General features: G+C 44.8%; 1 protein-coding gene and 1 pseudogene across 5 annotated transcripts; both read left to right on the plus strand.

The window, feature by feature from the left end:
• LOC102928485 (DNA-directed RNA polymerases I, II, and III subunit RPABC4 pseudogene) lies at nucleotides 1-4,965 on the plus strand (annotated as a pseudogene).
• C13H2orf80 (chromosome 13 C2orf80 homolog) lies at nucleotides 4,769-25,820 on the plus strand. Of its 5 annotated transcripts, none has more exons than XM_076550237.1 (9): nucleotides 4,773-4,994; nucleotides 7,552-7,679; nucleotides 9,165-9,246; nucleotides 10,879-10,961; nucleotides 13,310-13,397; nucleotides 13,956-14,027; nucleotides 23,425-23,512; nucleotides 23,807-23,926; nucleotides 25,684-25,809. In XM_076550237.1, the coding sequence occupies exons 2-9, from the start codon at nucleotides 7,639-7,641 to the stop codon at nucleotides 25,719-25,721; spliced, it is 612 nt and encodes a 203-aa protein (XP_076406352.1). In that variant the 5' UTR covers nucleotides 4,773-4,994; nucleotides 7,552-7,638; the 3' UTR covers nucleotides 25,722-25,809. The 5 variants fall into 5 exon arrangements, with proteins under 5 accessions (XP_076406353.1, XP_076406352.1, XP_076406350.1 ...); XM_076550235.1 differs by having other exon boundaries at nucleotides 4,773-4,990; XM_076550236.1 differs by having other exon boundaries at nucleotides 4,773-4,920.
• Nucleotides 25,821-26,610: the final 790 nt, after the last annotated feature.

Raw genomic sequence — 26,610 nt, forward strand, 5'->3', positions numbered from 1 at the left:
TCCTGCCTAGCTATTGGCCGTTCAGCTCTTTATTAGACCAATCAGGTGTTTTAGGCAGACAAAGTAACACAGCTTCACAGAGTTAAACAAATGAAACATAAAATAATGCAACACAGGAAAAAGGCTTTGCATGTACAGAGAAGCTCCTTTGAGGTACCGAGGCACTAACAATGGACACCCAGAAAGATGTTCAACCCTCAAAGCAGCAGCCAATGATATATATTTGTGGGGAGTGTCGCACTGAAAATGAAATAAAGTCCAGGAATCCAGTCAGATGCAGAGAATGTGGATACAGAATACTGTGCAAGAAAAGGACTAAAATATTGGTAGTTTTTGATGCTCAATGCAAAGTGGGAATTCAAGAGTGTCTTCATTCATACTTTTGCCCCATTGATGTTTTTCTCTCTCTTTTTTAAAAATTTTTATTTATTTATCATAGTACAATGTTCTGTCTGCATGTACAACTGCATGCCAGAAGAGGGCACCAGATCTCATTACAGATGGTTGTGAGCCACCATGCAGTTGCTGGGAATTGAACTCAGGACCTCTGGAAGAGCAGCCAGTGCTCATAACCTCTGAGCTATCTCTCCAGCTCCTGATGTTTCTCTTTATAGCTTTTGAGTTAACTTACTTATGAGTACAACTGTATACCTATGGTTTCATTTTAGAAATGTGATTGTATTTTAATACTTTGTATAAAGGAAATGTTGGTTTAACATATAACTTTTAATTTATTGCGACTGTAACCTCTCACACAATGAAGATGAAAATTGTTTCCCCAAACCACACTTTTATTCAGTCTTGTTAAAAAGTCAAGTTTCAGGCCATCAAGCCTGAGGTGCTCACCACCTCAAGAGGTGACCTGAGTTCAGGCCCTGGAACCCACATGATGTAAAGAGAACTAACTTCTGGAGCTTGTCTATCCTCTGACCTCCACATGCACACCAAGACTTGAGCATGTGTGTATGTGCCTACACAGATAGAAAATAAATAAAATACATTTAAAAATTAAAAAAAGAATGCAACACATCTTTGCACCATTAAACAAATGCTCCACAGCATAAATGAATTCAACACATCTTCAGCTAATATTCCACAACAGACTAGTGAGTTCGTGTACCTTAGAAGAGAACTTACTACCAATACTAAACCCACATAATTCCTAGGTGCATTCTAAATACTTATTCTTATACTCACAGATAAGTGTAGCGCTCTCTCTCTCTCTCTCTCTCTCTCTCTCTCTCTCTCTCTCTCTCTCTCTCTCTCTCTCTCACACACACACACACACACACACACACACACACACACACACTCATGCACGCATATGTGCATTCTCCAGTGCAAAAACAAACAGAAAAACCTTCTCTTTGCAACAGATGGGGACCATTCCAGGAGACCAAAACTAGTGAAAACACAGAGAAGAATCGATCATAGAGTGCCCAGCTCCAGTGAAAACATCTACAACACAACTCCTGCACATTAAGGCTCAGGGAACACCGGGGGAAAAGGAGGCAGAAAGACTATCTAAGAGCCAGAGGACCAGAAACTATGCCTTGGGGTTGTGTCTCCTAGAAATGACAGGGTAGCTTCAGCCATGACACCTCAATAATATGGCTGCAGAAATGAAGCAGTACAACATCAATAGACATGCCAACGTGGAAGCAGGGAGACCTCACAGGGCCCCACTCCTAAACGAAGAACGACAGGCAACTGAGGAATACAGAGAGCAGTGGAAATAGCCTTCCCTCAGGAGGAGCCCTCTCACAGGTAAATTGGTTATCCAATACCAAGTGGTCAGCCCTGAAATCAGATAAATACAAGTAACACTAAACAGAGCGTGTGTGTGTGTGTGTGTGTGTGTGTGTGTGTGTAAAACAAAGAAAAAGGGGCCATGAATTTATGAGGGAGGGGGCCATGGGAGAGGTAGGAAGGGGAGGAATGATACAATTATATTTTAATTTTTAAAAAAGGAACTTAGTATAAGCATGGGGGAGGGGTCACCTCTAAGATGTTTTTCACTGACAGCCTTGTTTCCCATCATTCATCATCTTTTTGAAACGAAGAGAACTTTCTCTCAGCTATAGTATGGTGCAGCTGTGTGGTGATGAAGCACCTCCCACCCAGATGTTCCTCCGTCTCCGACATGCATCTGTGACCACCAACCTTCCTTGTATATCAGAGCCTTCATGGAAATGTAAGGAAAACGATGTCTTGATCTCACTCTCAGGAGATTCAAAGGTGATGGTTCTGGGAGTTTTAAAAGTTCCTCAGGTGGAACACACAGCCAAAGTTAGAAGAAGCACTGATCCAAACGGAAGCTGGATGCTCCCATAGTCACTAATCCTCCAGACCTGTCCGGATGTGCCCAGACATGTCTAAATCCGAGAGTAGGCTTATTTCTCCTCGTCACCCTAGAATGTTTGGTCTTTTCTTTCCACAGAGAAGTTTATACAATTGTATCCCTTTATGAATAAAATACTCCATTCATATATAATGGTTTGTTATATGCTGTGGGCATGTACACATTGGTGCGTGTGGTGCCCCATTACCACACACACCAAATCCGAATGCTAAAAAAACAACCATCTGATTATAGGAGAGATGATCTATTCTCTACCAATCCTAGGCCCCTCTCATAACATGCAAAGAAGAAAGCAAACAGTTTTGTGACATGAGACCCTTCAGAGAAATGGGGACCCTGGCATGTTGGCTTTGAGGAAGCAATCGCAACAGGAAGGTCACTGTTACCTTCTCCCCAAAGCCAGCAATAGCTGCCAGTTCTCACTTGAAGCGGATCCTAACTTCTCAGGTGACAGGTGGCTTCCTGATCTGGAGGGGAGCCAACGACACAGGAGCAGAGAAGCACTTGAGCAAGCCGGCTTGGTTTAAGTCTCCCAGGGTATCACCGCGGCATCACAGAATCTCTGTCACTCCTATTTCACGGTGACTGTCTGATATAAAATGGCAGGAGGCACAGACAGACACACCACGCATGCAACAGGGCTCACGTGGAGGATTTTATTAAGGGGAAGGGAGAGAAGGGGAGAGAAAGGAGGCACAGGGTGGCCTCTGGAGACAAGAAGCCGCAGGGAGAGAAGAGAGAGGAAGAGAAAGAGAGATGGGACTGGATGGGGCAAGAGAAGAGGGTGCAGAAGCAGATAAAGAAGCTGTGGAAGGGAGAGAGAGATGGGAATGGGTTTGCCTTTAAGGAGGGAATTTAGCGCATGTGCATAGAGACTCCGCAGCCACGCAGCACATGCGCACACTGGACTAAGCATTTGCCTGAATACTGACAGCGCATGTGCGGCCGTAGGGCCCTGGGACTGGCTAGGTGATGCCGGAAATGCTAACACTGTCCACTCTTCCAAAACTCAATATGTAAACACTCAGACTACCTGCTTCTTTGTGTCTTCGTTTGATTATGAAATATCTTATGTCATATAAAACATATTAGCTGTATTAATGCCTTTCTCTTATTGTTATTTCTCAGTCTATTATTAGGAAGTCCTCAGCCAGGAAATTTGGTATTGAGGAAAGATATTTTTCCTCCGCAACATAACCAAGAGAGAGGAAAGCGATGATTAATAGAAGTGTTTATAGTCTGTGGCTATAATGCTCATGGGTAGAGTGTTTACCTAGAATGAACAGGCCCTAGGTTCCATCCTTAGTACCAGAAACACAAAGAAAGGAGTGTTGATAATGCGTCCCCAGCCCAGGGGCAGAATATCCAACTAGACATTTAGATGTTATCATAAGAGCAAAGAGAAGTCTTCTACTTGGACAAGGAGAGTGTGTAAGCAAGGGTACAATTCATCAGGGGAGCAGGGGTAATAGGTCCTAGTTTGGTTTTCTGTTGCTGTGATAAAATAATGATCACCAATGATCCTGCGGAGGAAAGGGTTTTTCACATGTTATAGACTAGAGTCCATTATACAGGGAAGCAGGGGAAGGAGCTCAAGGCTGGAACCTGGAGGCAAAAACTGAAGCAGAAGCCATGAGGGACACTGCTTATTGGTTTCCTCCTCATGGCTTGCTTAACCTACTTACTTAGACAACCCAGGACCACTTGACCAGGGGTGGCACCGCCCACAGTGAGCTGGACCCTCCTCCATTAATCATTAATCAAGAAAATGCCCTTACACGCTTGCCTCAAGCCATCTGATGAAGGCAACCCCTCAACTAGAACCAAAGAAAGGTTCCTTCTTTCCAAATGACTCTCGTTGGTGTTAAGTTGGCCCAAAACGAACCAGCCATGATGGTTTGTTCCCAGGAGGCCGTTTCCCAGGATTTCCACTGCTCTGTATTCATACTCATTGAGTAGAATCACCCCAAGAGATTTCTTGGGGTGCTCTAAGTGTGAAGTTGCTGGAGTTCCACTGGCTTCTCTAGCAAGGTCCTCTGACCCCTCCATCTGTAGCCAAATGCTATTTTAGAAAAGAAGAAAGGAAAGAAGCAAGCAAGAAAGCAAGGAAGGAAGCAAGGAAGGAAGGAAGGAAAGAAGGAAGGAAGGAAGGAAAGAAGGAAGGAAGGAAGGAAGGAAGGAAGGAAGGAAGGAAGGAAGGAAGGAAGGAAGGAAGGATGCAAGAAAGGAAGGAAGGAAGCGAGGAAGGAAGGAAAGAGAGAAAAAAAAAGAAAACCTGGGGAAGTGGCCTCCTCTTCTCATCTCGCTCTCCTGATTAATCATTTAGCTGCTACACCTGTGCCTACTCAGGTGAAAAGATATGTGAACTAGAGGCCAGGGTCACAATCTGTCTCAAATATACGACACCCCCCCTCATATGTGCGTGGGAGGAGACAGGAGGATGTTTATAAAACTATTTTCATCCAGTCACCGTTTCCTAGCAACCAGGCAAAAGCATCTGCGTTCAGGATGACTTTGAGCAGCAGCTCAAGCCTTCCAATGCTCAAGCCGGCCTGCAGGTACCAGGAAGAACAGAAGGGCCACAATTAGCCTCCAGTTGGTGAGACGTTCTGGGGAGCGGGGGAGGAGGTTGGTAAGAGCCTGCAACTAGTCTAATGTAGTAGACATCTATGTATCACTGAGACAGGATTGTGCAGAGGGGATCTGCTTGGAATGTGCGGATAGTCTACAGTGCCCAGGGTTCCTTAAACTACGGGGATTGTGACATGGAGTGGGGGGACTTGATGTCTATAAAGAAGCTAGAGCTTGAGGCAGCTGGCATCTTAGCAGTGTCCCTTTTGGGCGTATTTCAAGGTAATGATCTTGGTTCCTTTAGAGCTCTATAGACAGAAAAGAGTGGCCGGCAAAAATCAAGCCTAACTGAATAGTCTATGCAAATGGCTGACAATCGTAGGAGAATTTCCAGACAATAACCTCACCAGACAAGAAGAAAGGCAAAAAAAACCCAGAAAGCTAATTTGCATAAGGTGACACAGCTAATTGGTGGTCTTTCAAGGTCTCCTGAGCCCCTGCCTAGTGATCTAGAGGTGGTAGGCACTCGTATTGTTGATATTTAAAATATTATATATATATATATATATATATATATATATATATATATATATATATATATATGAATGATACCACTTCAGATATTATACCATGTTGGGATGGGGGTGCTAAGAGAAAGCTGTGGCAGCAATCAAAAGACGCAAATCTGTAATTCATAAGTATGAAAATCGAAGGGCTTGCTCAGAGCTGTAAGACAAGAATTGGTTAAAGAAAATGCTAAGACCTTCATTATGCAGGCTTCAAAGCTAATGATCCTGCTTTCTGCCAAGGTATTGAGCCCACTTCCTGCTAAGAGACTGAGCCCACTTCCTGCCAAGAAATTGAGCCCACTTTCTATTAAGGAATGTGTGGGAGCCCACAAAAGCTTCCTAGTGAGATCTGAGCTTGCTTTACCCAGCAGGGCTGCATTAGAAGATGGCTTGACCACATCACATGCACAGTCACCAGGCATTTGGGATGGTCTGCACTTGGCTGTGCTGGCAGGGGGAGGTCTTTTGCTCCACCCTTTGGCTTTCCTTTAAAAAGCCCTTTAGTAGAGACAGATGAGGCCGGTGGGTTTTGACCCAGGCTCTCCCAAGGCTATCCTGTGTTTCTGTCTCTTTCCTCAATATTTCCATCTATGTATTCCTCATTTCTCCCTGCTCAAGCGTACCCGGGGGGTGGGTGGGTGGGGGAGTCGGGGGAGTGGGGACAGGCTCCCCCACAGGAATGAAATAGGACAAAATCCTATGAGTTTATGCTTTTATAAATTGTTGAATTAAAAGAATCCTAACACATTTCAGCCATAATGGAATGATAGAATGTCAGGGTGAAGTCTGGCAAGAAGTTAACTAGACCCGTTTTTTTGTTTATTTGTTGTTGTTTGTTTGTTTTGTTTTGTTGCTTTTTGTTTCTGTTTCTTGTAACATCAGAGGGCCAAGCAGCTTGACCATGGTCACATCAGTCACTTGTAGAGGGGGTGCCTCATCCTGGGGCATCCTGGCTTCTCCTAGACCGTGAGGCCTCCTTTCTAACTTGCGGCATATTCTCTCCCGTCCTCTCCTAATCAGAGCAATAGCTGTATCCTCTCTGAGAGGCTCCTTCACCTCTTCTTAGCCACATGCTCCTTCCCACAGGCGGAAGCAGAGGCAGCAGCAGGAAGAGCAAGTTATCGCTTCAATTGTTTTTAAAGGAGGGACTTTAAATCACACGCATGATTTAAATAGTCTGTCGATGTTTTTGTTGCATCTATCATCAGCTGTCTTCTTCAGGGAAACAAAATCAGGAGGGGTGTGTGTGTGTGTGTGTGTGTGTGTGTGTGTGTGTGTGTGTGTGTGATTTCAGAGCACCTTTGATCCCATTACCCTTCCAGTTCAAAGTCAAGGTGGGCACTGAAGACACATCTGCCACTATTGTGTAGACTGTCAAATGACAGCCAATGACAGCTCTGGGAAGTCACGGACGGTTCCATCACTAGCTGTCACTCCAGCATGAACACACTGAGAGTCACGGTGTTGACTGTGCACAGGACACTTCCCATATATCCAGACCAGAAGTCAGCCTGTATGAGTGATTCTACCCAAAGAACCTTCTCAGCTGCTACCTGAACCATCTCTATCTCAGAACCTAGATGGGTGTGAGAATGAGCACACAGTGAATGTGAGAAAAACTTGAAAGAGGGCAAGCAAGATGGCTCAGCAGGTCAAAATACTCAAACACACTTCAGCAAAATACCTAACCTCAGGTCTGAGGACCTGAGTTCCCTCCCTGGGTGACATCACAAGAGAACCAACTCCTGAGCGTTACGCTCTGACCTCCACCCTTGTGCCGTGGCACATGGGCACCTGCACTCACAGGCACACACAAATTAAGTGACTTAATAAATGTATTTCTTGGAATTAGAACTTAAGGAATAAGCTGTCAGATGGGCACAAGGTCCAGGGCTAGCCTCCAGGTCACTTTCTGACTTGGCACTTGCTGGATAGAAGAAGGCCTGAATTCTGGATGCTCTCGAATCCCTTCCACAGCCTCCGATTCCATGACTGGTATTTGTAGCAACAGCATCCCTAATTCATATTCTCTCTGATTTGCTGCTGTAGTTTCTAGGCTTTGCAGAAATTGCTCTTCCTAAAGCCTATCAGGTGGAGCGCAAGCTACCGGTACCCGCTCATCCCTGGCCTCCCGTCATGGAAAAGAGGCTTGTAAAGCAGGAGGTGAAAAGGCTACTGTGAGTATCGCTGAAATAACTTTCGTTTCTGACCATCACGTTTGGAACGCTGTCACAGATGGTCTGGATATTGGCAGGTGGACAAAAAGCTAAGGAGGGATCTCTTTGCTCTGTGGGAGAAAGCCAGTAGATGCTCTGGCCTCTATCTCTGCCAGGCGGGCAAATGTGGTGCAGGGCAGGAAGCAGAGTCTCTTGGGAAAATGCTTCTGCAGCAGCATGCCTGAGCAAGGCACCCCCAAAGCCTAGGGGGACAGGATGTACCACTGAAAGCAGGAGCACTTGCTGGCAAAAGCTATAGATGCCTAGATGTGCCCTAGGGCCCAGCATTCAAACCAGAGTCTCTGCCACTTCTGTTGCCAAGCTTAACAACCAAATAACCCATCTCCTTTTTCTTGACTTCTGAACTTTCTTGACTGATCAAGATCAAGTTTCCCATACATTTCCCCCATCCCATTCAGTCTTTCTTCAACCTGGTACTTCAAAATGTTGATTAAAAAAATTATCACAGATCATACAACGAGAAGTCATATTTTATTTTGTATGTATTATTGGCACAACACTAATAAGTTTCTTTTTTCATCGAAGAGCTTATCATAGATTCCATCAAATGTCATTTGTCTGCCTGTAAAGTTGATTGTCTTCTACTAAACCTTTAAGAGATACTGGAATAAGCATGGGTGGAATTCACTTGTGTTTACACATACGTGTTTGGAAGCCAATATAACAAGAAAAAACAAATGGTAGTTAAGAACGCCACCTCTGACAGGTGTGGTGGCTCACGCCTTTAATCCCAGCACTATGGGAGGCAGAGGCAAGTGGATCTCTGAGTTCAAGGCTGGCTTTCTCTACAGAGTTCTGGCACAGCCGTGACTACACAGGGACCCTGTCTCAGATAAATAAAAATAGATAGATAGATAGATAGATAGATAGATAGATAGATAGATAGATAGATAGATAGATAGATAGATATTTCCTTGCTGGCCATGCTAACTCCAGGCAGAATGTCCAATACTAGCGTGTTCTGTGGGAAATATTTTAAAAAACATATTCTTTTATGTTATAGCCTCTCTTTGAGTATAAACACCCATAGGAGGTATGTCTGTTTCTATATCCTGCTGGGATTAAAGGCATGGAATATCATGCCGGGCAGAAAATCTTTATTTTTTTACAGTGGAGCTTAGCCCTCCTCTTACAAAAGAAAATATTTTCTGTGTGTTGACATTTTGCATTTTTCCTGCTTTCCAACGATGAATTTAATATTAAGATAAATGTATTTTAAGTTCATTGTGATTAGATGTTTCAAACCAGTAGCCTTTGGAGATCACTATGCAAGCCAAAATTGAATATTAACAACTACTAAACCATCAATGACTTCTGTGGCATTTTTGTCAGGGTGGGGGGAGGGATTGAGGGAAAAAAGCCTCTTTCTGATGACGGAACCCTATATTGTTCCCCATAGTTCAATGCTGCTCTCTTGCTTTTAAGGGGAGAGTACATTGGCATCAGACTTCGGGAAAATGAATTTGATCCAAAAGGAAGAGGCCACCTCACCTTTCTAGATGAGATGGTAAAGAATGTCATGCTGGTACAACTCCCATTGCCTTCTGTATGTAATAAGGGGACAGGACAGGGATCAAATGTACATGTGACACCACACACACACACACACACACACACACACACACTCGCACACTCACATTCGCATGCACACAGGCACCCCATCCTCGTCCTTAAGTTTTCCTCATCCTGAGGTTGTCCCTGTGATCGTCTTCATCCACTAAGTAGAAAGCAGAAAGAGAATATGAAAATAAACATAGGTGAGAAAAGATTAAAAAACAAATGACTGCAAGCTAAAACGTTAACCCACAGTGTTAAAGACCTCGACAAAATTAGCAATAGTATAGTTCTCAACTCTAATCACCTATCATCGTTTGCATTAGCGCAGTAAAGGCACAGTGATACATGACCCTAGAATCCTTTTCGCTACTCATACTGAGTCCGGGCTCATGTGAAGCTCTGCTAGCTCTCTCCACCGAAGTTAGAGAAGAAATTATAGAAAGATTTAATCCCAAAGAAATCAGTAAACTCAGTTTACCCCCTGCCCACGAGCTATCCTTGCGCTAAGAGGGATGTGTCTCTTTTCCTCAGTTTCCCTCTGTGTAAAGCCAGGGTTTATAGTTAAACACACCACACAGGAAGTTAATCCGATCAGAGCTGTACTTCTCAAACTTTAATGAGGTATTATTACAGAGCTATTTTGATTCTGGAGGTTGTGGGTAGGGCTGGGTGCTTATATTTCTAATGAGCACGACCATTGTGACTCATCCAGATATCAGACTCCAGATGAGGTTTCAACAAATGACCGTGGTCCAAACCCCTTATTTATTATTTAGGTCGACATTTTACTTTAGTCGGGTCACTGGAGGGCATCATTACATTATTTAGAAATTCTTAGAACCTTAACCAAACCCAGACCGACCTTCGCTTTCCTGGATATAAGGATGAGAAGGAAATGTTGATACTAAGTGGTAAACATGTTTATTAAGTAAGAGCTTACAGATGACCTGGGGAAGGGTCACCATCGTGATAAGCATCAGCACAAAAATTGACCCTGTTTTGTACTGGGTGTGAGGCTGTCCACCTGTCACTCAGTCAGGCCTATCTGGCCCGTTGTTCATGCAATGTCCCCCTGGAATGACCTTCTCCATCTGCAGAAATGCCCCTTTCCTACAAGCCCTAGCTCTGAGGATGCCTCCTCAGTGAAGTCTTCCAGGATTGTTTCTATCTCCCCAGGTGAGCGCCGCAGTACCTCCCTCCACATTCCCACACCTCCCCTGTCCTCTGGGAGTGCATTTCTAACACCAAACAGGATCCAAAAATGTTCTCTGTAGCCTTCTTTCTCCAAGGGAGGCCCAATGCTCATCCTCACCCAAGAATAAACCCTTGACAATCCCAATGTGAGGCCACATTCCCTCATTCCCAGTTGAGGGTTCTTTCTTTCCTGGACCACACACAGCAAGTGACTATTTAGTGGGAGATAAAGTAAATGCCCAAAGATCCTGAAATAGCTGAGCATCAGGCTATTTATAAATAAGAATCCTCCCCAGTTGGAACATGGCTTAGTGATGCCATTGTCCGGGGGGAAGTGCTTTGTCGGGATCTGAACCCACGCCCTCTGCTCTCTATTTCCTGCTTCCAGGCCCACTATGACTTGGCCGCCAGTGTCGCTTGTCAATGGCTAGATCCCTCAGAAGACTTAACTTGGCTCCAGTGGGAGAAAGTGTAAGCTGAAATATGTTCGCTGTTTTTCTTTGTAATCTCTCTATTTATTTAATGTGGGTCGGGAGATAAGCATGTATGCGTACTCCTGTGTAGGGATGTGGGTGTATGCAGAGGTCGGAGGTCAATGTCAGTGTCTTCCTCTGTCACCCTTCATCTTATTTTTTGAGAGAGCTGCCACTGGATCTGGAGCTCGCTATGAGCAAGACTAGCCGGTCAGCAAACTCCAGGGAGCCTCCTGTCCCCATGGCCATCTCCCCAGCACTAGGATTATAGGATGTGCCACCATGCCCAGGTTTTGACATGGGAGGGGGAGGGCTCCAAACTCAGGTCCTCATGATTGCACAGGACAAGCACTTTACCTACGGAGACAGCTCCTCAGCCCTTGCAGGTTTCCCTTGTAAAACATGACTCTCGTTGACGGAGGACGTTCCAGCCCTATCTGGCGTCTTCTTATGAGGCACTCTGATGTACAAACACAAGGCAAACTTCTCCTCCAGCTAGAAGTTGAAGACACGCTACAGCTGCGGCTTGAGGACATCATAGGTATGCTCACATAGTTAGTATTTCTAATCATTGGTTTCTGTCAAGTACATTTAAAAATAAAAATCTCGCATGGGCAGCTCTTCCTGAGAAGCTCACATGACTTCAAGCTATTGTTCTTAGTCAGTTCTGTAGGTAAAGCCTGAAATTGCTTCCCAAGGACGATCTTACAGTTTCTGGAGCCTGTAAGCAGCAAAGTGCTGGAGTCTGTCCGATCATTTCCTCCCCAGGGTTATCAGCATTTTCCTTCAAGTGTAGTGACTTAGCAGGTGCATTTGACTGGTCAGACAGGGCACTGAGAGGCCACGAGGAATAGCTCATTCCAAAGTCCAGACACTGTTTCTACCCCATGGTCCTGGCTCAAGGTCACGGTTAGGAATGGACAGCAACAAGCAGAAAATCCGGTTTGAACAAGCTTAGGGAAGGAACCACAGTGAGGGGGAGGAGGAAGACGAGACATCGCGAGGATGGGAGAAGGTGGGGGAGGCGAGTTGAATTGCCCCTGTAGCTGAAAAGTTTGTGAGCTGGACTGTTAGGCACAGTAATTCCGAGCGCAGACTGACGAGATGTCTCGGTGGGCTTGCCAACAAGCCTGACTATCGGAATTCAACCACTGGAGCTCACGGGGTGGAAAGAGAGAGCAAGTTCCCTCAAAGTGTCTTCTAACCTTCACAGGTGTTCCACAGGGAGGCAAGCTCTCTCTCTCTCTTTTCTCTCTCCCTCTCTTTCTCTCCTCTCCCTTTCTGTCTCTGTCTCTGTTCCTCTCTCTCTCTCTCTCTCTCTCTCTCTCTCTCTCTCTCTCTCTCTCTCTCACACACACACACACACACACACACACACACACAATGTGCAATGTGATCTCTCTGCCCCTTCTCCCTCTCGGTCTTCTCCCCCCCACACACACACACACTAAATAAATGTGATATATTTTTTTAAACTTCCCCTAATGCTGCCAGCTCCTACCTCCAGTCTCTTTCTCCCAAGTGGACACCGTTAGAGTCAGCTCACTTCATAACAAGGTTCAGTCCAAACCAGGACCGATTTAAACAAACAACAAGCAGACCTGGCATGTGTCTCAATGTCTCTGTTTCTGGACATGGAACACACCGGCTGGACCCATTCTCAGAATTTAGGGGTATTTCCAGCCTCCCTAAAGGTGTGCAAGCTTACAGTAAAGTCAGGCAGGTTCCTCCAAGCAGATGATGGGAGGTGGAATGGATACCTGCTAGCAAAGCCGTAACCAGCCACCATGGGGCCAGTCAGCATTTGGGACAGCTTTAGTAAAAAAAAAAAAAAAAAAAAAAAAAACAGACAAAAAAAGAAAAATTTGTCACTTTGTTGGAAGATTAAAAATTCAAAGCAGGTGTTTCAAAGACAGAAAATCAATCAGATTAAGCCTATTTAAAAAGTGGATAATGCGCAGTCATTGCTGGCTACTTACGGATTAGCATCACAACCTTAGCAGGTCTCAAAAAGAACAAGTGTAGGAGCCTGGAAGACAGACGGCTCAGCCAGCGCTTACCATGTGAGCAAGGGGACCGGAGTGTGATCCCCAGAACCCACGTAAAATACCGGGCATGGTGGCATACATTTATAATCACAGCACCGAAGAGGCAAAGATGTGGACCCCTGGTGTTAGACGCCAGCCTAGTCTACTTGCTGAGCCCCAGGTCCAGTGGGAGACCCTGACTCAAAAACCAAGGTGGGTGGCTCCAGAGGAGTGACATCTGAGGGTGGCCTCTCCATCCTCCGTACACACAAGCGCCACCCCCAACCCCCAACTCTTCTCTATCCATATTTCCCCTCAGGAAAACGCCACTTCATGGCAGACCTCTGTATCCAAACCGAAAAGAGCGAGAAGCGGTGATCTTATCATCTTATGCTGGAGTCTTAATGGTGAGGGGAAGAACGCTGTGTATGCAGACATCCCATGCGTCTTTCTTTCTTTTATTTTTTTTATTTTTCATTTTTATTTTTTGCCCTTTTAGGACAAGGTTTCTCTGTGTAGCCCTCCCTGACTATCCTGGAACTGACTCTGTAGCCCAGGCTGGCCTCAAAATCACAGAGTGCTCAGATCAAAGGCGTGTGTGTCCCGCACACCCAGCTTCATTATATGACTTCTAAGCCCATTTTGGTACTAATGCATAGTTATGTGTTTTCAATATTGCTTCTAAATGCCTAGGGTTTATTAATGGTAAAATTTATGATTTTTTAAATGCATAATAGAAAATTTGGCTTCCATACTGTATTGCAAAAAAAAATATTTGTGGGAGACAAGAAAAAAAAGATGAGAGATGTTAGTGTCTAGAAAACTTGTCTACCCATTTATCTAGAAATTATTATCTAATTGCTGTGCTACTTTGCACTGTATTAGACTCATTGGAGCGGCAGGAATTCTGTTTTTTAATCAAGAAAAAATCCACAATATGACAACACATTGTTTTTATTTCACAGAACAGTATCCCAGTTGAGGAAGTCCTTAGAATCTACGGGGCTCATTCTTCTGCCAGTCCTGATTCTACCAAGGTAAGGGTGATAAGGGACTATTAATACCAGGCATATATACATGCTAGGAATTGAACTTGGGGCCTGTTTATGGGTATATGCTAAGCAAATGCTCTACCGCTGACATACATTTCCAGCACTTAGCTCATAGCTCTTTGTGTGTGTGTATCTGTGTGTGTGTGTGTGTGTGTGTGTGTGTGTGTGTGTGTGTGTGTGTGTGTGTGTGTGTTGCTGGGGACTCTACCTGGAGTCTTCTACATGCTAGGCATCCACTCCACCATTGAGCTACATTCCCAGCCCCTCAATGAGATTATTTAGCGTATACCTTCACAATGATATATTTTCAGGCATCAGATTAAATAACAATTTTAGGTCCAAAAGTAAAAACTGAGATATTCCAATTGCTCAGCAAATAAAGGCTCCTGCTGTCAATCCCAACCCCCTGGTTCAGTTTCCAAAATCTGTGTAGTAGAAGGAGAGAACACACTCCTGCAAGTTGACCTCTGACCTCTGACCTCCACATGAACGATTATGGCACACAAGTGTCTATCCCCTACAAATAAATAATGGTATTGTTTCTGGTTTTGGAGACAGGGTTCCTCTGTGCAGCCCTGGCTGTCCTGGAACTGGCTCTGAAGGTCAGGCTGGCCTCGAACTCAGAGATCCGCTTGCCTCTGCCTCCTGAGTGCTGGGATTAAAGGCGTGCGCCACCACTGCCCAACAATAATTCTAATTTTAATAAAGGTAAAAATCAGGAGCAGCCACATCTTGAGTCACACGTGCTTGTTTTTTTTTGTTTTTTTTTTTTGTTTGTTTTTTTTGTTTTTGTTTTTTTTGTTTTTTGTTTTTTGTTTTTCGAGACAGGGTTTCTCTGGGTAGCTTTGCGCCTTTCCTGGAGCTCACTTGGTAGACCAGGCTGGCCTCGAACTCACAGAGATCCGCCTGGCTCTGCCTCCCAAGTGCTGGGATTAAAGGCGTGCGCCACCACCGCCCGGCGAGTCACACGTGCTTGTAAAATGCCCCCCTTTACATGGAGCAGCACGTAGTAACTTCCGGTGAGTTTTGTGGGTGGCTGAGTCCATCAGCGGGGAGAGCACTGGACTAGGAGTCCAGCTCATTGTTTCTGCCCACTGTAACTTCTCCTGCGCGCTCTCAGTCACGTGCACTGAGCAAGCCACACTCTGCCGTTTGTTTGCTGCATTCGACCATCCAGAATGAGGGGCAGGTCCATGAGGCTTCTGCTCAAGATTAAAAAACCCAGGTAATGGTGGCCACCTGCCCCTCTCTCACCAGCTTCTTGGGCGTCGTCAGGAGAGCTCTGCTTTTTCCCTCTCCAGAGCCCTCGATGGGTCCTTTTTCCTTCTTGGGGCCTCTATAGTTTATTACTTTATTTTAAAGAGTGCTCTGTTGCCGGATGTGGTGGCACATACCTGAAATCCCAGCACTTAGGTGATAGAGGCAGGAGAGCAGGAGTTTAAGGTCATCCTTGCTTACATAGGGAATTCGGGCCAGCCTGGGCTACATGGGGTCCTGCATCTGAAAAACAAAAGTATTCTGAGTGACTTTCAAGCCGGTTCCATTCTGACTGTTTATGAATGTGTGAGTACTCAGTAAGAATTTAAATACTAGCTATGATCCCTTTACCACTGGAAATGTCTTTTGGGGGGCGGGGCTGAACCAGCGTGCTTGCCCCTGATCTTCCACTCACTGTCCTTTGTCTCATTGTCCCAGATGTCTCGCATTTGGATTTGGGAAGGAGTCAGGTGCTGACCCAGGGCCAGGAACACAACTGCAGGACAGGTGCCCACCCTGTTTCCTTGCCTGTAGATGACAGTGGGTAAACAATGGGTCACAAACACGGGGCAGTTTGGAAGGATACAGAAGGAGGTCAGGGCATGACCATAGTCAGTTATTTATCCCCTGTCCTTGTACCTCCAGACTATACTGTGTAAGCGATGGGTCACAGAAGTTCAAGTGCCCACCTCAGCACCTGACAGGTCCTGAGTTCCAAGTTCCCTGGGTCCCTGCAGGCATCACAGCTCTCTCCCTGACCACAGGACTGCTTACTTGCTCCTTCTTTTCCTCCTGGTTGAATGTCAGGGATGCACCAGTGAGCAAGTTGGGCAAGGTACCTTTTGGTAGGTGGATGTTTCTTTGGGCCACCAACTCACAAAAAAAACAACACGGAGACTTCTTATTAATTATGAAAGCTCAGCCTATAGCTTAGGCTTGTTCCTAACTAGCTCTTATAACTTAAATTAACCCATTTATATTAATCCGTGTTCTATCATGTGGCATTACCTCTCTTCATCTTGCACCTCCTGTTTCTTCCTCCGTGTCTCTTAGCATCTCCTGTGTACCTAGATTCTCCTCCTCTTCCTTTCTCTCCCCTGAAATCCTGCCTATACCTTTTGCCTAGTTATTGGTTATTTAGCTTTTTTATTACCGCAATCACATCAAATATATCTTCACCCAATGGACAAATATCCCACAACACCTTTTCTTATAAATCTCATATTCTGTATTGAGGCTTACCTTGACTGGGGCTCCTAAGAGACCAAGTGGTTTTTTAAATAGAAGAGAAGCCAGCTTTTGTGGCGTTCTGCCTAAGCACACTAGTTCCCTGCAGCCTTTTTTTTTTTTTTTTTTTTTTTACAGCCCTGTCTTCTCCCTCCCTCACCAAATATGCCCCAAACCTTGAGCCCTGCTCACTGTTTTCACTTAGGATTTTCTCTCCTTCGTCCTCTAGCTTTGGCGAGGTGTCGGCCACATTGGTTGATGGATTAAGTTTCCGTTCCCATGCCTCATTCTGAAGGGGACAGCGCTGTGACCTTCCGGTGTGGTGGGGTTATCTGTCAGGGTTTGCAAGTGTCTGTGTCTGAGCAGCTGGGCTCAAACAGGAGGCCGCGCTGCTCACGGGCGGGCCTGTCCACGCCATCATTTATTCAGTCGTGAAAGAGCCTCTGCTCAGTGACACGTAGCCATTATCCTCATAATCGGACCAACAGTGAGAAGTGGGGATGTGTGCATGGGCTACAAAGTGACCAGTGTGGGAGAGACAGGTCATATTGCACCAGAAGACCACTTTCCTCAGAAGCCTGCATTGCCTAGTGGCCGTGGGCTGGGATCATTTATTCATTCACATATGAAAGGAAGTTGCCTGCTGCTCAATTGTCCCGTTGATAAAATCAAGGCTAGAAGGTGGGGTTGTTGTGGCCATTGAGTCAGTCCCATGAAGCCCTAGCTAGTGTTTGGCACACGAAAAACCTCAAAACAATAGCTAGAATTAAGGTATTGGAACTCAAGACTGGGCAATTAAGTTAGTTCTACATCAGGGTTTAAATTATTTTTTTCTCTTCTTTCCCCGTCCCCCCGAGACAGGGTTTCTCTGTGTAGCCCTGGCTGTCTTGGAACTCATTCTGTAGACCAGTCTGGCCTCAAACTCAAGAGATCTACTTACCTCTGCCTCTCTAGTGCTGGGACTAAAGGTGTGCACCACCATGCCCGGTTTATTTTTCCTTTCCTTCCCTTCCCTTCCCTTCCCTTCCCTTCCCTTCCCTTCCCTTCCCTTCCCTTCCCTTCCCTTCCCTTCCCTTCCCTTCCCTTCCTTTTCCTTTTCCTTTTCCTTTCTTGTGTAGTAGTCCAGGCTGACTTTGACCTTGTTGAGCAGCCCAGTCGGCCCTGAACTGGAAGCAATCCCCATCTCAGTATCTGTCGCACTGGCATATACTACTATACCTAGCTTTGTATCAGGATTTCTTAACATCTCCAGCTGGGCAATTCTGTATTGTATGTGTTGGAAGTTGGGTCTGGGAACTGCCATGTGCAGTGAGGTATTTAGCTAGCTAGCCAGCAGAGGCAAGAAGCTTCTCTCCATTTGTGACTGTTAAAAATGCTTTTTGACTGTCAAATGTGTCCTAGGGACAAAATCACATCTGACTGAGACTCACAGCTCTAAGTACCCAAACATTAAACAGCTAATCAAATGTATGTGTTATTAACACAATGCAAACTTGGCCTGTCTGAGGTAACTAATTCCCCAGCTGATTGCGGTTGGAGGAAGCAACACTAGCAGCCCGTCTCCGGCCAGGAGCTCCCACCTACCCCTTGCAGAATTTCAGGTTCAACTCCACCCAGGGAACTTTCCTTCGACTTGGATGGGGAACCGGCAGGATCTCTCAGTGGCAATGTAGCATTTCAAAAATGAAACTGCAGGGCCACCTTAAAATAGTCTTTTGGGGGTTAACAAAACTTCAAACGTAATGGTCTTAATTAGAAGCCAGATGGTTTAAAAACAGTAGGTGTGGTCAAAGGTTCTTTAATTACCGCTGATATCGGAATGACCTTTGACTCCTTTGAATAAAATGTCTCCTACGCAACAGCTGAAATGGTTTCTAAACAAGAGTTTAAAACCCAGTAGGATACAAATCAGATTAGGATGAATTTCCGGCAACTGGAAAGGATTTATGGGACTGTGCGCCGCCTAGTGGCTTTCTCTGGGACTCTCTGCTGCCCCCTGGTGATAGAGAGGCAGAACAGGCAAGTCCTGTTCACTATCAGCCACAGGCTCCTGATAAATGGCGTTTTTTGTTAATAAGGGATTTGGTTTTCTGGGGTTTTTTTTTTTTATGAGGAGTCTGGACCCAGAAAAGGTTCTATTAAGGGCTTTCCATAAGTGTGGGACATTTACAACTGTCTCCAGATAAATATAAAATGCCCAACTTGAATTAAACTGAAGAAAAAGCATACCTCTTCCGTAAGCCTATAAAGCAACTAGATAAAACATTCTTCAGCCTCGTTCGATGGAAGAAAAGGGGGCAAAAGAAAGGAAGGCAGAGAGAACAAAGGTGATGGGTACTGAACAAAGAACCCCGGGGCCTCAGCATTCCTCTGTCTTCCCAAAGATCGTCCCATCTGAGCCAGCATTCAAACCCATCCTAAGCAACACTCGAACATCAAAACTCAGACGGGACCCAGACCCAGCCCCAGCCCTTCCTAGCTGCGTGCCTCACACAAGTTAGTTTTCCCTGACCTCAAGTTTTCTATGTGTAAGTAGGTCTGGGGTCACGTCCCCAACCACACCAGGCTGTTCTGAGGATTAAGTGGGACCTTGCGTATCAATTACATGATGGCCCAAGGGGAGCCTTCCACAGGACTGCCTTTACTACAAAGTCCACCCTGCTGGGGACACCAGCCTCCTCCTCCTGGCCAGCAACGCTTCTCTCAGTACCAAGCTTCCTCTACCCTCTCTCATTTACTTCATGTACCTCCTTGAAGGATTTTCCCTCAAACTAATTTGTACAGACATGAAGATGTGGCCCTGTTGTAAACAGAGTGACCTACATTTTCTTTTTCTTTCTTTTCTTTCTTCCTCTCCCCTCCTTCCCTCCCTCCTTCCCTCCCTCCCTCCCCCCTTCTCTCTCTCTCTCTCTCTCTCTCTCTCTCTCTCTCTCTCTCTCTCTCTCTCTCTCTCTCTCTCTTCCAAGACAGTGTTTCTCTGTGTAACCACCCTGGCTGTCCAGGAACTCTCTCTGCAGACCAGGCTGGACTTGAACTCATAGAGATCCGCCCGTGAACCTACATTTTCAACAAAAGCTGGAGATTAACATATTGGAGTAACCGGGGATCCAAAAACATGCCTTTGATAATAGTTATGTCCACCCAGACTCCAGGTCCTGGAGGGCTTAGTATACCATCAATGTTAATTATGTCCCAGTTGACACCATACATGATAAAGTATAATGACTAAGCAGACGAGCCTAAGGAGTGCGTGAGACGTGCCGGTCTCCAGAGCTTACCGTTCTTGCCTGCCGATCATGCTTTCACCACCTATGCAACTTTAAGTACATGGCATTTCATCTCACACAGTGGTGGGTTCTGTTTATGTTTCTGCAGTGCTGGGATTGAAGACAGTGCCTTGTGCCTCCTGCACCTCGTAGACAAGCACTCTGTCTCAGAGCCACATCTTGAGTCTTGCAAGCGAGTGTATATATATGTGTGTGTGTGTGTGTGTGTGTGTGTGTGTGTGTGTGTGTGTGTATGTATGCACACCTGGTTTTGGAGGCCCAAGATCAACATCATGTGTCCTCCTCAATCACACAACACCTTTAATTTTACTTTGCATGTTTGTGTGTGTATAGTGTGCATTCTGTGTATATGCATAGTTGCATGTGTGTGCATGCCCAACTGTGCAAATGTATGTGGAAGCCAGAGGCTGGTGTCAGGTCCTTGATCACTCTCCTATTGGTTTATCGAGGTATGGTATCTCTCTTGCTGAGTATGAGGGAATTTAGACTTCTGAGTTGTTTCTTCTGTGTGTTTCTGTTGAGCAGCCCGAGTTCCTGGATGGTGTGTGCCTAGGAAGTTTTGCTAAATTGTAGAATATGAGCTTGCTCAACGCTTCCATGAAGCCTTTCCAAAGTGACGACACTGTTCTATCAGCAGTGTATGCTATCTACATTGCTGTTTCCAACGTAGAGAGAATGTGTAAATTAGGAATTCACCCTGGACTTTGTTGGTAGTGGTTGTTATGGATGTGTGTTTGTTTGTTTGTTTGTTTGTTTGTTTGAGAGGAAGTCTCGTAGCACAGGCTGACCTTAAACTCACCACATAGGAAAGGACGACTTTGAACTTGTAATCTTCCTGCCTCTGTCATCTGTGGCTTTAAATCATATTCTAATCACCAATCAACAACTATATATATGTCCTCTCTGGGAAAGTACACATTAAGGTTGTCCATCTTTCTGATGAATTGTTCTGTCTCTTTCCATCTCCCCATTTCTGCCTCCCCCTCCCCGCAAGACTGAGTTATAACTTTTAGAAAAACTACTATAGGATAGCATCAGCCAAGGCATAGGCTTTCCCAATTTGTCAGTTTTTTCACCAACATTAAAATGTTCTGAAATATATTTTTGCAATATCCCAGCTACGTTTTCAGAACTCCCTGGGTATGTGAGAGCTATCTTTCCAAACAATATGCCTGGTTTCATCTCTGATAAGCCTGATAGTTGTAAGAGTCTGTCCAATTGTTCTGACACCAAGGGTCAGAGCCCACCCACCCCCACTTCCTGTCTTGATGAGGTCATAACAATATTTTTATTTATCTATTTAAAATATATTTATATCATTTCACCTCTCCCTTGCCTCCTTTTTGCCCCCCTCCTCCCCCCACTCCTCCTCCCCTTTACTGTTGCCATAGCGATAATTAAATAAATTACCACTTCAGTTTGATTGGCGGGAGATAAAGACATGACCCTTACCTCTTCCCTTGTGTCTCCCCATGCCTTCTTTGGATCAGTTCCTGCATGCCTTAACACATCCTCATCTCGAAGAAACTTCTGCTGACTGTGCTGTGGCGTTTACCAGGCTCCTGGGCTAAGATGTGACTGATACAATCCTTTAACACAGAGATGATGAAAACAGGTCCGGAGTTAGAGAAAACACGATTAACTCCAGATTAGGATCCAAGCGTCACCCTGCTTGTATAATAATCCTTCATATAAACCACACAGGAAGCTAAGTGAATGGCTGGTGTGAGTCATAGAGTATCAGGACTTGGGAAACATCATCAGATAGACAGGTTGGCAGTGACCTCCGCAAATCTCAGGTTTACCTCCTCCTCAGGCAAGAACGCCGGAGCCCAATAAATAACCTGCTTTTTTGGTTTTGTTTTTATCAAGGATGGCACAGGAGCCAGCTTCCCTTTCCTTATGCCTGGCACACAGCAGCCATAGCTACCCTTTCTGACCTAAAGCCTCTTTTCCCATAGCTCTTGTGCCGTAAGGTCACCTTCCTAAACAGGCATTTCAGTTTGTTTCCTGATGCCATCCTAAAGAACCTGACACTTTGAGGGATAAAGGGTTCGTGTGACTCACAGTTTCAGGGTCTAGTCCATCACGGTGGGGAGGTCAAGGGGGCAGGAACTTGGAGCGCTCGAAGGTCACACCGTACATCCACAGTCAAGGCAGAGCGCAGTGAGTCGGTGCATGCTCTCGCTAGTGTTTGACTTGCTTCTTCACTGTTAACACCATCCACTGTCCCCCGCTAGGGAATAGTGCCACCCACAGTGGGGAGGATCTTCCCACCTCTATTAATGCCACGAGAATAATACCCCATGGCTGTGCCCACAGGCCAACCTAATCTAAACAATTGCTGATTGAGATTCCCTCTCTCAGGTGTAAAGTTGACGTTCAAAACACATCACAATGAGAGCAATGTATATTTGCAGTGTACAAAGATCATTCCACAGTATGATACAGGATGTAAAGGTAGCCTTACCATCCCACGTGTCCTGCAGCAAGGCCACATATGCTATAACAATGCAGCTCACATTCAAACACGGCCAACTTGGAAATAACATCCATGTTGTTAACTGCCAGTGCCTCGACTAAAACCGTAGTTATTCGGCTACTTAAGAACTTGGGGGGAGCTATTAGCTAGTATCTGTTAGGTTCGCGCCAAGGCTCTGAAATTAAATGGCCTCTCTGCTTCCACCTTCCCATGTATTTCTCACAAAGAAGCCAAGGGGATCTTTTTGTTCGATTTATTTTTTTTTCTTTGCTGAGAGTGAATCAAGGGCCTCTGCGTGGCAGACGAGCGTTCTTCCACTGAGCCCCCAGATGATCTTAAAAATTTACATCAGACTCTGTTGTTCTGGTGTCTTAAAACATTCCAGGGGGAAATAAGCCTCCCCCAGGCCGAATCTCTTGATTGGTTATCTGATACAAAGTAGTCAGTCCTGGATCATATACACACAGCCTCACTAAATGGACCCACCAGGTTGCATTGGTATATTTATGCATTTATATACATGTGACAATAATAAATTAGGCCACCAGCTAGAGATGGAAGGGCATGGGAGGAGTTGGGGAGAAGAGAAAATGGAGGAAGTTATGTAATTATATATATATATATATTTTATTATATATATATTTTATTTATTATATTATTATTTATTTAATATTTGTTATATTATATATTTTATTATATATATATTTTAGAGATTACTAATAAAGTTAAGAGCACGCTAAAAACATTCCAGGGGCATAAGTAGCAGTGTCCAGCCTATACTGTGCATCCATTTGTGGGGGTGGGAGGCAGCAGATGAGGGCATGATGTCAGGGCAAGGTCCTCACTCAGACAAGGGAATAATACTTGAGCACCACAGCAAAGGAAAGGCAGGACCCTGGGGCAGAAAAGGGAGTCTTGCCCGGAGAGGGAACCGTGAGGAATGTCCGGTGCAAACGGGACTTCTGTGTTACGGGAACAAGCACAGGGCAGAGGCTGTAGACGAAAACCGTGGTCACCCTCCTTTCAGGTGCCTCGGCGACACAGTTCACCAGGACTCGGGGTGCTGTAAGTAGCAGGTGCTCCCCAGATGAGGCTCACACGGCTGTGAGACAGAACTGTCTTCTTTCAGGTCTCCCGGGCTCTGTTACCCCGCCGCTCTCTGCACCCCTTTGCCATGTTGACAGCACCCAACGCAGCCGAGTGCAACCGCAGACAGAGTAAGTTTGCCTCCTTCCTTCCGGCAGTAGAGAGAGTTAAGTAGGGGGCGGGCCCACCGAGTGAGGTTAAATGATGACACTGATTAGATTTCTATCTGGTGAGATTAAAAAAAACAAAAAGTCCCTTCAGAACTTGAGTTCCCCTCTCCTACATTACCCTAACCAGAAAGGTTTATTTCTTAGATCCTTTGGTCAGGGGGAGCAATGCAATCCAAAAAGGCAAGATCTAAGACGGTGGTGGGCACATTTTTCTACAGGTTTATACTCTGACGTGGGTACTCTCCATGTCTGCAGGTGTCAAGTTGAGGAGAGGAGCAATGTCTAAAAAAACCTCCAGCAGCAATACAAAGAGAGCACTGGTCCCAAATGGGAATCCCGGAAAAGGTGCTCGTACACACACAGCTCAAGAACAGAGTATGTCTAAACATGGGTGTTGTTTGTAGGATGACTTTGTCTATATTGTAATGAATGTCGGTGCTCATACACACAGCTCAAGAACAGAGTCTGTCTAAACATGAGTGTTGTGGGATGACTTTGTCTATGCTGTGATGAACATTGAGTATTTGGAGTTCGAGGTTCTGGATGTGAATACAGAGCCATTACTTATCAGCTGTATGGTTCTGAACAGACTGTTTAACCATTTCATGCCTACACTCCTTTCCCGTGATTTATAACTAACAGCTGTTAACATGTCTTATGATATTCCAATATTTGCTACATATACATATATATATATGCATATGTAACAGTGGTTTGTTACAATTCTTGTTATAATTAAATAAGTAAATGTTTCATAAAGTATAGAAAATATGATTTTATCTTTTTTCGAGACAGGGTTTCCCTGTGTAGCTTTGCGCCTTTCCTGGAGCTCACTTGGTAGCCCAGGCTGGCCTCGAACTCACAGAGATCCGCCTGGCGCTGCCTCCCTAGTGCTAGATTTAAAGGCGTGCACCACCACTGCCCGGCTTTTTTTTTGAGAAATTTTTTTTTAATCTTACATATTTGGTATTCACTGTTTTCTCTTATGACTTATGGATATAATGTTGTATCTTTGAGCTGAAAAAAAGACCCACTTTTTAAACCTCAGTGTAAAACAATTCTTTCTTCATCATTTTATTTTCATTTCCAGCCACTAAATTTCTTCATAAACTAAAAGAAAGGTGAAAACTGTTTTTACAACTCCCAGCTACTCTGGGAAACTTCTAAGGATTTCTTTTCATTGCATTGGTAGCTTGTTTTAATCAAAATGGACATGAGCAACATTTCCCGGGAAAGCTAATCTCTCTGTTCCTTACTTTCTTTGCTATAAAAGAAAGTATATTATGACCTCACCGGGTTGTTTCAAGACCTAAATGAGTTAATGTATGTATAAAAGCTCAGAGACTCACCAAGACCATACCAAGCAGAAAGACACCTGTTCCTTCTCTTCCCATTCCCGGAGAACCCACGGCATTGTGGAAGGAAGCCAAACAGAGGAAGGAGAATTTAAACTTAAATCCAAAGCAATATATGCAAAACTTAAAATAATACGCTACCAGTACAGAGCTGGAAAATGATTGATGTTGGGTAATGCTAGTCCAAAGAAGTTTGACTTTTATGATTTTTAAGTTTAATAATTCCAAGCCGAGAGAAATGTTGCCTTAGTACAAAGGACACAGATTCACCATCTATCATTACTTTTGTGACACTAGCTTTATGCCTCTCTTTGTCTCTTCTCCCTTCTGTCTTTCTGTTTGTGTGTATGGATATTGATAATCTTTTCTGAACTATTAAAACTTGCACATACCTATCAACTTACCCTGCATATTTTACTTTGTAGATCCCAAAAGCAAAGTCATTCTCTTAAGTAACCAATTATTAACTTCAGAATCTAAAACACTGCTACTTTTATCTAATCTATTACCCACATAGCATTCTTTGTTTCACTTGCCCAAATAATGTCCCCTTTAAGGAGCCAACGTGAGATCACATACTGCTGTCAGTTGAGAAATATAATTCATTTTCAGGTATTTCAGAAATGTTCCGTAGAAATTCTTTTACATCTGCATGGATCTAATGCATCTCTGTTGGTACCCGATGCTTGACTTTAACCCCCTGTTGATAGAAAGCTGGTGTATGTGTCTGTGTTATACTGATGTGCTTGGTGCCATAACCATCCTTTCATTCTGCAGGTCACTTAGAAATGAGAACTAGTACCACGGATGCATAGCAGAGCCTCTGGAAGCAGACAGGAAGCTTCGCCTTAAAGCTGCGGTTGTCAACCACACACTCTCTGTGCACTTCGCTGTTGCTGTCCGCTGCATTGGCTCTCAGGCTTGCTCTTGAGTTTTCTTCTCTTGGAAGCACAGCGCACACCTCTATTTTGGTAAAAGGAAAAAAAAATGTGTATATCCCATGCTACTTCATTGTATGCTTGGAAGACTGATGGAGCATTCAGAGGGAGTTCACCGTTTCTGGATGGGTTTAGACAATCTGGTTTTGATCCACGTTTTAGCAAATGTGTAGCATTAAATATTGCATAGAATGCTGGAGAAGGAGGCGGTTTTCCTAAGTTTCAACCCCACATAAAATTAATTTCTCTTTAGCATACTTTCCGATAGAGAAAATGTAAACTCATTCAATTTCAATAAAGTTTGAAAAGAGAAATGGATGCTGGCTTTCTCTGGGTAGAACCCGATGACTGCCAGGGAAAGAAAATGGCCTGCTCTTTTGGGGCCGCTCCAGTTTGCAGTAACAACTTCATCAGATGAATGTCAGCACATTATACCTCTCCTTTCCTAAGGACCGGGCCAGCCATCTTTCTGTGGCATGGTCTTAGTGCCACATGCAAAGTCAGGTGAGTTTGTTGACCTCTTCTGAAAACAGTAGTGTACTCCCACGTGAGGTTGTGGCTGGGGAGGTCAGTGTGGGCCTTTCTACGAGGTGCTTGACCACAGCTGTACTTGAGGCTTACCAGGATCCTTGGAACACCAGGATGGACGCAGAGGAGGAGATCAGTGGCCTGTGGTCCTCGCCAAGCCTCCAGCCCCCGGGGACTTGGCCGGGTTTGCTTCTGTACAGCCTTGCTAGCTGTGAGAAGACGCCTCTTGCAGTCTGCG

Source organism: Peromyscus maniculatus, chromosome 13, assembly GCF_049852395.1.
Source record: "Peromyscus maniculatus bairdii isolate BWxNUB_F1_BW_parent chromosome 13, HU_Pman_BW_mat_3.1, whole genome shotgun sequence".
NCBI lineage: Eukaryota > Metazoa > Chordata > Mammalia > Rodentia > Cricetidae > Peromyscus > Peromyscus maniculatus.

Coding starts and splice junctions, on each gene's coding strand:
- C13H2orf80 (XM_076550237.1), top strand. CDS start 7,639: ATGGAAAAGAGGCTTGTAAAGCAGGAGGTGAAAAGGCTACT. Junction 7,680..9,164: donor CAGGAGGTGAAAAGGCTACT/GTGAGTATCGCT, acceptor CTTGCTTTTAAG/GGGAGAGTACATTGGCATCA. Junction 9,247..10,878: donor TCACCTTTCTAGATGAGATG/GTAAAGAATGTC, acceptor TCCTGCTTCCAG/GCCCACTATGACTTGGCCGC.